The sequence below is a fragment of the Eleginops maclovinus genome, chromosome 6 (assembly GCF_036324505.1).
Source record: "Eleginops maclovinus isolate JMC-PN-2008 ecotype Puerto Natales chromosome 6, JC_Emac_rtc_rv5, whole genome shotgun sequence".
NCBI classification, from domain to species: Eukaryota; Metazoa; Chordata; class Actinopteri; order Perciformes; family Eleginopidae; genus Eleginops; species Eleginops maclovinus.
This window is the reverse complement of record NC_086354.1, coordinates 24,018,707-24,028,810: the sequence shown is the minus strand read 5'-3', so window position 1 is coordinate 24,028,810 and position 10,104 is coordinate 24,018,707. Positions and strand designations below refer to the sequence as shown.

General features: G+C 43.0%; 1 protein-coding gene across 1 annotated transcript in view; it reads right to left on the bottom strand.

Annotated features, from left to right (window-relative positions):
• Positions 1 to 10,104, bottom strand: part of LOC134865838 (double-stranded RNA-specific editase B2-like) — a 31,098-nt gene that overhangs the window by 3,353 nt on the left and 17,641 nt on the right. Inside the window, exons 2-9 of the mRNA XM_063885588.1 lie at positions 8,649 to 8,735; positions 7,239 to 8,149; positions 2,812 to 2,926; positions 2,337 to 2,493; positions 1,601 to 1,755; positions 818 to 965; positions 361 to 542; positions 78 to 259 (exon numbers count right to left, since the gene is read on the bottom strand). Coding sequence (XP_063741658.1) covers positions 78 to 259; positions 361 to 542; positions 818 to 965; positions 1,601 to 1,755; positions 2,337 to 2,493; positions 2,812 to 2,926; positions 7,239 to 8,149; positions 8,649 to 8,735 — 1,937 coding nt within the window. The remainder of the gene's footprint in view (positions 1 to 77; positions 260 to 360; positions 543 to 817; positions 966 to 1,600; positions 1,756 to 2,336; positions 2,494 to 2,811; positions 2,927 to 7,238; positions 8,150 to 8,648; positions 8,736 to 10,104) is intronic.

Sequence of the window (10,104 nt, the reverse complement as noted above, 5' to 3'; positions counted from 1 at the left end):
CCAAGTGTGTACTTCCTCCCTGCATGAGCTTACTGAGGAGGTTTATTGTTTGCAGGCCATGAATCTCTTTGACCCACCTGTTGCTGCAGCCTCTGCCAGCGTTCGAACATGTTTCGCCTGCAGAGCCGCGACGGCATCCCTGAGCCTTTCCTCCGTCCCGTGGAGGTGTTGATCTCCTCCAGGCCTTCATCACGGCAACTCCAATTAACGCTGATGTTCGGCGCCTTCCCCGACGGTCGAACATCGCTGCTGCTCAGACCTGAGCCGAGAGGAAACCATCAGGTTAGACCTGCAGAACCTTCCCGAACTGCATTACTACAGATGATTTATATCATATGTGCATAAAACATGTGGACCTACAGCCGAGCATCAGCTGCTGTCGTCGGTAAGGGAGAGGTAAGTGCTTGACAGGAGCAAGGCGACGTGCAAAGGCCCGGCTCAGGTGACCCGTGTGGCTGAGCGTTCCCACCGTCAGGCTGTGCAGGTACACCGGCTCCACCAGGTGAGACAGGAGCGCTCCCTGGAGGCCAACAACACTCCACCTGTTGAGGCAAACAGTTTCTTTTAAATCAGAGCACACGGTGTGGCAGCTTAACTCATAATTGACATGAATTGAACTACAAAAAAAGACCCAAGCTGTAATAAACTGGCATTGTCCTTTAAAATTAGATGTTATTTTAACCCTTAAATAGGTATCAATGTTTTGGAAAATTAATTGATTGCTATTTTCTACACGACACCCACATAACACCCTTATAACACCCATGTTACAGCATAGCTACACTGTTATTACACCTTGGGCTGATAATGAACTCACTTTGCCATCTTGTCCGTGCAGGACATTGTGACGGCTGATTTAAACGCCGCCATGTTGTTCTGATTGGCTCTTCTTGTTGTGATTGGCAGCGTCCCTTCTCCACCATCCACCTTTACCCTGAGGTGGCAGTGAAACCTCCTGCTGGGATCTGACAAAAGAGAAGAAGTGGACTTAGAAGATGACTGATACTCCCCTGATGAAATGCTATTCAGCAAGGCATGTGAAGAAAACCTTTGATGTGAATAAACGGTCTGTTGGTTGCTCTACCAGTTTAGTCCAGGCTAAAATATCTCAACAACTATTGGCTGGATTACCATGAAATGTTACGTAGACATTCATGATTCCCAGAGGATAAATCCCAGAGACTTCGGTGATTCTCTGGTTTTCACTCGAGCTCTACCACAACCTTTACTTTTGACTGAAGTATTGAATGCATTGGAATGAAATTTGGTACAATCCTTGAAGCCTTTCTCAGGATAAGTTGCAACAACTTCTGAGGTCCTCTGAACTCTGACGGTCCAATACTTTGATCAAAGATCGTACAAAAGAAGTGCTTGTGGTTTCACCTAAAAGTCAACCATTTCTTTGAAGACGACCGTTATAAAGCCTCACGTTCCTCTTCTTGGTTTCTTGGAACCAGAAGTGATACTTGAGGATGGAGCTCAGTACAAGCGAACGCTAAACCGGACACTTTTAAGCAACCAAGATGCTCCAAGATGGCAACACAAATTCTGAAACATCAGTATCTTCATCATTCCCATCGTCTCATTGCATTTGTCTCACATGCAGCCGTGGTCTCGTAGGGGCAGTTGAGTCGGGCGTCTCCGCACGGCGACGAGCTGGCGTACATGTGGAAGAGGACGCCGTCCTGCAGCCGGAAGCCTCCACCAACTTTATTTGGTACGAAGATTGATTGTTCCTCACAGTCTGCTGGTTTACTACAGAGAGGGGAGACACAGAGACGTCCGACATGAGACAGAGACAGAGTGAAAGACATTAAATCATTTTGCATTTAACAACGTTGGTTAATTTTAGGCATTGGGACAAATATTTAATTGGGTACTGGTTAAGATTAACGTCTTCAATGGGCTTAGAGATAAAAGCCAAATACAAGAAATAAGACAGTGTTGAGGGACGGACGGACACATCGCTGGTTTGGATTTTTTCATGTTGTTTGTTGATATTTAGAGAAATACAGCCTAAACTAGAATTACCACCACTAAACTGTATGCCTCTGCCCACTAGTGAAGGATTGTGCTAAATTGAAAGGACTTATCTCAAGGCTTTTCTGAGATATGTACTTTAAATAATGGGACTATCTTGAAGTCTAAGTGACTAAGTCTAAGTCTGACGAGCATATTCTACTGAATTCATTTTGAATTCCACGTGGGCGTTGGCGCAAAATTTGAAGAAATTCCCTTCAGGCGTTTGACCAAAAAAAAGTCCTGAGTCAGAAGGGAGATTCCCCACCAAGACGAGACAACAAATAGAAACAAAAAACGTCATTTGAGGGTCGTACCAGAGCAGCAGCTCCAGCTGAGCATACAGGAATCGAACCAGCGCCCTCCGGCTGATGACTTCTGCGTGGCAGTCACTGAGCGTATCACTGTGGTCACTGTCGTTGTCCAGATCCAGACACTTAGTCCCTGAGGCCAGAGACACAACCTGCGCTGACCCTGAGGTCAAATCCTGGAAGAGAAATGAAGGATGTGACAAAAGACAGAGTGGAAAATATCTGCTCAGAGTTCTGGTGAGTGGTTTGGCAAATGATTCATGGTGCAAGACATTCAACATGATCAAATCAAACAGGACCCCCCATTTGTCTCACAGATTGAGACACATCCACAACGTGCCAATTCCTGTCATTAGAGCTGGCTGAAACACCTCTCCTTCCTAAGGTTGATATCGTGTAGGACGATCCAGGCATTACCACTTCCCTCCCTCAATACCTGACCTCCTATCAGAGTTTTAAACATCATGTCCCCACCACTCACCTCTGCTCATCACGACTCCGGCCAGCACTTTGTGTTTGGCGTACGAGGAGGAACGACCGTCTGTCAGCTCGGAGTATTTCTGACTCAGCAGGTGGAAGATGGACTCTGCAAAGAACTGCAGAAGCAATGGAAGAAGCAGCGTTTAAAAGGTGCAGCCTGTATATTGAACATACATATAAAAATGGTTTGTTTTTAGTTCAGAGGATGAGGAGCGAAGAGGACATTTCACTTTAAGCATCAGTATGCACGGACTACTTTAAAGTGTATTTCAGTGGTTGGAGTCAAACTGTGGAGTTGTCTACAGATGATTGAAAGGGTTGTATAAATATTGTTCAGTTCTAGAAGAAGTTGGATAAAAAAAGAGTAACTAAACTTTATGAAGCGGCAGGTAATCTGTTTCCTTAGTTGATTGTGAATTGGTGTCTGTCGCTTGTTTCTTCTCTCACGTTACTCTAAGTATTTGTTGTAAGTAACTATAATTGACAGACTTGTTTACTTGTGTTTTGAGTGAGGGGCAGGCACAATAACATGTCTTCTGCTCCTTTTCGCTCATGGAATGTGTAAAGAGTTGTGTTTTGAATTTGAATTGATTTTCTTTTCTTTTTTCTATGTTGTGCACCATCACGAGCGGAACCAATAAAATGAAATGGACTATTTTCCCTCCCTTGCCCATATAGTGAAAGATAACTACAGGGACACGTTACGTTGCCCTCGATAAATGTTGTATTTTATACTCTATTTTGTATATGATGGCATAGTTAAAGGAATGATGTTAATATAATACAAATAAAATACAAATATTATAATAAATGTTTAATTGCAGATCAGTTTTCTTCAGTTCTTTTCATGGAGAATATATATTCAAAATAAAACTATAAACACTAATGTAATACCAATGGGGGAAAAAGCCCTGTTAATTAACAGTGTATTAGGTGTTTCACCACCAGGTCAACTCAATATAAGTAAAACCTTTCTAAGAACATCTTTTTATTGCTATTTATGTTTTCATATTCCTACATTTTACCTAAAAAATTGTCTCATGAAGTTATGCACAATTCTGTCTCACCTAAACCGGAGGACATTGTGACTCCTGCTGTTGTGTTTTCTCCAGACAGCAGCCGGCAAACACACCGAAAACTTTCAAACAAAGTCAGCAGGCATGCACCAACAACTGTGACTTTTTGCTGCCTAGACCTCGAGTACGAAGCTCGCCCAAAACTCTGTGACAGTCTGTCAATGAAGGCCGAGAGTTTTCTCACAGTCAATTCCTCCAGTCTGCGGGGGAAGAGGTGTCCCACTCCTACCTGCCAGAAGATGTCTAATTATATTCGTAGAGGACTGTCACTTTTTTTCTGGGGAGTTAGTTAGTTGCTATATGCAGCAACGTTCAACGGAATGGCAAGAGGAGCATCACAACACCATTAATTTCCTACGGGAACCACTTGTGGCTTAAACATGTGTGGCAGCCTCATTCAGGGAGTGATCAGGGAAAGTGTTTGCACTGAAACCAAACAGAAAGACGACTGAGAGCCAGAGAAAGGTACTTGAAATGTAATCAGGACTGAGAAAATCACACAGGAGGCATCAAGGATCTTAAAGCTGTGTCTTATTGACTCAGAGCCTCACAGTTTTAGAATCGAGCACATCTGATGTTTAACGGATATCCTCTGGGTTTGAAGGTTTCACAGGTCTGGGATTAATGGTTATTTTTCAATTAAGTATACAATTAATTATCAAGTCTTTTGTCACAGAAAAGTTTCTCCAAATGTGGTGGTTTTCTTTTGAACTCTTTTTAAAAATGTGGACTGCAACACAATTTACAACAACAATATGATGCATCCTGAATCAGGAAGTGTCTCCAACAAATGTTATATTTTGAGACCAAATTGGGTTTTTCTAGACACCTGGATCCTGACTAAAAATGTCTCTGAGAACTGAAGCCTTTATAAATCTACATCATTGGTTAATTGTTGGTGCTTTGGGATCTTCAAACACAACATTAACATTACTTACTGTATTAATGATAGGGTCGAATATGTGTAATATTGGTGAAGAATTCCAACTCCTCCAGACATAAATTACCCCTAAACCCCAGTGAAAGACCCCCAGCAGTGATCTCAGTGTTTATATCTATCTGTTTCTGAAATGTCTAAACTCGTTTTGTAAGAGCAGGTGATTTTGAGACTCTGTGGCTCTGTGGATGTCAGTGGCACAAGGTCGTGTGTAATGAGTGTGTTAAACAATTATCTGTCGGATTATTATGCTCTTCACACCGCCTTTCCCCGCTCCACCTCAATCTCCGCGGTCTGCTGCCGCTCCTCCTTCATCCCTAATGTGCTGTAATAATGTTCATTAATGCGTCACGCCGCCTGACAGACAGTTCATATTGAAGGGGGAGAAGACGCTAAATGATCAGTCTGGGAGGCTGTAAGAAAGTAACCATTTTCATGACAAAAAAGGGGAGATGCTTTTGCATATTGGTGTCAGCCTAAAGCCTTTTGTCCAGAGACAATCAAAACCATTGCATCCTGTGTAATCACCCCCAGGGTTTAATAAAGTATCTGCATGCCTCTATGTTCCTTTGCATATTAGCATGAAGATGTGCTTCTGCATTAGCCATGCTCAGTCACCCTCTTCAGCTCCGTGCAGACAAATCTTCATGTATTGATAAAGCCCGACAGCGAAACACGTCGAGGACAATTCTGTAAAGGCTGGGAGACATAATAAAGGTGTTTGGATGCTGCAGACGATGCATGCAGGACACCATCCAGCTCTCGGGCCTCAGGCCAGGATGGCCGCCCTGATGTGCGCCACACTTCATTTGGTAGCATACGGCGCACCTCAGACCCATTTATCCAGACCATTTAGAAGAATGGCTGAAGAGATGAAGAGATGAGAGGTGAATTCAGTGTCACTGCTGATGTTTCCAAGAGAGGGAAATCAGTCTTTAACATCTGAAGGACATTTACTGATACACAGAGTCTGGCTCCCTTACCCTGTATTCTGCGTAAAGGCTGACAAAAAAACAATACTTGTCAAAAGGAGTGATGATGTAAGCAAGCTGCCATTGCAAGGGCTACCAGACCATTTCATTAATTCATGTTATAAAAATCTAATGATTTTCAGGATGATCGCCACATATATCACACCACTTTCAGAATGGTTAATCCACAATGCAATATCCAGAAGTAAAAGACTAATGTTGGGCTATAAAGGAACTACAGCACGGTCACATGACTTCAGGTCACCACCGCTAAGCTAAAGGAGGCTAATGTTGGGCTATAAAGGAACTACAGCACGGTCACATGACTTCACCTCTCCACCGCTAAGCTAAAGGAGGCTAATGTTGGGCTATAAAGGAACTACAGCACGGTCACATGACTTCATGTCACCACCGCTAAGCTAAAGGCGGCTAATGTTGGGCTATAAAGGAACTACAGCACGGTCACATGACTTCATGTCACCACCGCTAAGCTAAAGGCGGCTAATGTTGGGCTATAAAGGAACTACAGCACAGTCACATGACTTCATGTCACCACCGCTAAGCTAAAGGCGGCTAATGTTGGGCTATAAAGGAAATTTACAGCAGAAATAAACATGTTTACAGCGTGGTACAAACATTGCTTTTGGTCTTTATAGCTAATTTCCCTATTCATGACAACTGTGAGGAGGGTGAATTTCTTTATAACTCTCCCGCTTTAATTATATTAAGGCTTAAAGTTATGCATAATTAAGGGCGTGGTCGCTTTGATTGACAGGTTAGCGCCGTCAGTGGGCGCTAGCCGCTAGCTGTCTGCTCTGCTAGCTCTGCTAACAGTCTCTGCACTTGACCTGACGCACATGTTGGTGCCTTTTGAATGCAAATATCACACATAATATGGCTTGCTGTGCGATTAATTGTACTAACAGACCGTCCAAGAAGTCTGGTCTCCAGTTTTTTTGGTAAGTGAAATGTTATTATTAATTTATTTATATTTTAGCACCGTTAACACTAATTATCAGTGTGTCTGCTCCATCGAATGTATAAAGTATCGTCTGCTCACTTGTTAGATTAGCTCGTTAGCTAGCTAATTCGCCGTGGGTTAGCCTTCGAGTAAGACACCCACGATGGTAAACGGGAGCATATGATAGCAACCGTGCCGCTGGAGAAAATACTACCGCATGAGAGTACCATACGGTAGCATGTAGCCTAGCTTGGGCTATAAAGGAACTACAGCACGGTCACATGACTTCACGTCACCACCTCTAAGCTAAAGGTAGCTAATGTTGGGCGTGATGACGTTTAGTCATCTCATTTAGACACTTGTGGTTAAATTCACCACTGGGTTTACTCTCATATTTTATGTCTTTGAACAAAGTGTTTTTTTTAAATTTATACATCCATGTCTAAATGCTGCCTGGTGGGAAAATGAGTTGGACCTACTCACCTGAGGTAGCTGATGTTTGGCTCTGCTGCCCTGGATTCCCATCACTCTCCTCTCCGGTCCCAGACTTATGTTATAAATGGACTGCAGGGCGGCTGCTGCTGCCTGGGCTTTGGCTATCCGTTTGCTGTGACCACACCCTTCAAACACCCTCCCCTCCACCCTGACCACTATGACAAAACTCCTCATCGGCCTGCCGTGAACTCTCTCCGTCAGGCACATGTACCTGAGTCCTGGTCGCAGCTCGTTGAGCAACGCCACCGGGCTCAGGTGCTCTAAAAGTGAAGTGCTTATGGCTTGTCTTTTGGGATTGGAGAAGTCCAGTTTGAGTCGGACAACTCGTCTGTGGTTGTAAATGCTGGAGAAAACCTCCTTTTTTGCTGTGTTGCACTGAAGGGGTTGACAGTTTTCCCTCAAAGATGGCTCCAACTCTGTCAGGAATGCATCATGGATGTCCAGTTTATCAGCTGTAAAATCCACAGGAGTGCCGGTCAAGTTCCCCATGGAGGCGTGAGCCTGCGAGGCGTTTTCAAACTGGATAAAAGACCGAAGAGCCAGTTCTGCAACCCTCATCTTTGCCTGCTTTTTTGTTGGTCCTCGGCCCTCAAAATGGAAACCGTTCACCTTCACACCAACAGAAAACACTGGAGCATGCAGTGGGCCGGTCTTCGACATGATTTCATACCGCAGACCAGGTTGTAACTCGTTCAGGTGCACAAGAGCGTTTTTCTGAGTGACAGCCCAGGCTGGCCTCTTACAAGTCAAGTGGCTTTGGTGGAGCAGCGACTGCTTCCTCTTGAGGGATCTGGTTGTGAAAGTTGTGCAAAAAGCTGCTGGATGATATTTCCGTAATTGGTCGCAGTCCATGTGGCTTTTATCGTCCTCGTTCTCTTTCACCTCCAAACTGCTCGTACCTGTTGACAGATAAAACGACAGGAAATGTGACGTGAAGAAAAACTGGGATTTTTGTTTGTTTAGTATTTTACTACATGTTGTTAGGTGTACTTGTAAGTAATAAGATTTGTGGTTTATTTACACTGCATGGTATTGCATTGAGCTACCTAAATTCACTCTTGTTTTTGTTGGTTTTTAATGACCAAAAGTTCAGTGTACATAACCGTCTTGGAACTATAAATGTTAAGATAAGATAAGAGGTACTTTTAATCCCAAACTGGGACATGTTTGCGTTGCAGCAGCATCAAACAAAACAAGGCATTGCACATGATGGTTGAGATACTTTAGTCTGGACAAAAGTGATTATCCAATCATCAGACACTGACATCGATAAAGTGATGTTAGCATGTCTAAAAATGTAATGTCAGTGCTGGCTTTATGGCGGTAAATGAGAAATTGATTGCCCATATATTGGTTTGTGAAAAAGACAGTTTTGTGCAGAAAGGTAGAAATATTTACTGGAATTATCCGCTTCTTCAGCCGATGATGCTCCAGTATCCCAGTGTCCTACGGGACGGATGAGGTTGGATAACGTGTCGCTTCGTTCTGAAAAACAGCATCACAAAGACATGAAATAATGAGCGTTTCCTCCACAGCGTGATGCAGTCGAGCACTTTACTACCATGTACTTGTGTTGGTGAAATGATCCCAATTACAGCCACGATTCTACCCGCTTATACTGCATGGTTTTATCTCCTCACCATAAAAGTAATGAAATGGACTGAGGGAAACACATTTATGGCATTAGTACAAATGTAATGTGTTGGGTCAGGAGGGACCAGATTTCACACTCACATAGAGAAAACTAAAAGTAAGGCGGCTCAGTGTGCACTACAGAAAATGGGATATGGGTTACTGTAGAGCCAACCAATAAACCCAGCGTGACTAATCATGGACATGGTCTTTCCTTCCTTCTACAAACTCAATCATTTACTATTTCAGTGGATTTTAGGATTTGGCTTCAGGACAAACCTGCAGATTCAACACTAATAAATCACCTGTTGGTCCCTGAACCAGTGGCCCCATTTATCCACTGTCAGTGCAAAGATATACTCCACATAAAGACATAAAACTAGAAGCGACAGTGGGTCATTTTATTTTGTTATATCTACTATTTCCAAACACAAATGCAAGCATAACATGACAATAATGAACCATTATGAGACACCTGAGTATTTAAATGTTGTGGTTCTTTTGACTGTTTTTCCAGACATCCTGTAGCATTTTGGGATATTTAAACATTTTGTGACATTTAAGCCAATTTAAAATCCAATCTTGAGCTTCAAAAAGCTATAAAAAAGATCAGAATAAAATCCAAAAGAAGTCAGTTTAAAGCTGATATTGCATTACTCATTGTATTGTAATGACTCTGTCTTTCTTTAGGAAAATACAGGTGGTTATTGACCAACTTCTACTTATCAACCAATCAACTATGGCCCACTTTACCCCCTTTGACTTGTGATCTCCAGAGGGCACTGCAAAACGAACTTAAAAGTAATTAGAATAATGAAGAGAGCTCGGTAAACTCGTCCACATTAACTTTCGCACCTTACCGTTATATTAGGGGTGTGAAGCCGTTAAGTGGGGGGATGATATGAGCGAGAGCTGTGAGATGGGATGTGAATGTAATGATGTGAGTCCGGAGCCTCTGAAGGCAGGTGGAGGTGTTTTAATGACCTGCACCATCACAGCTGATAGGGCCATTTGTTATTAAGATAATAACTGTGTTGGTGTTTGCGTTGCGTCGTCAGAGCCCTCGCAACTTCCCACTGGTTTTGGTCATTGCTTTAATTCCTCACTTTTTTCCCGTTCCACACGCTCACATTTGACTCGTAATTAGAGCGGATGTTAACCAGGTTGCAACACAACAAATTAACAGATTGATACTTGACAGAAAGGAGAGGCATTGTAACCA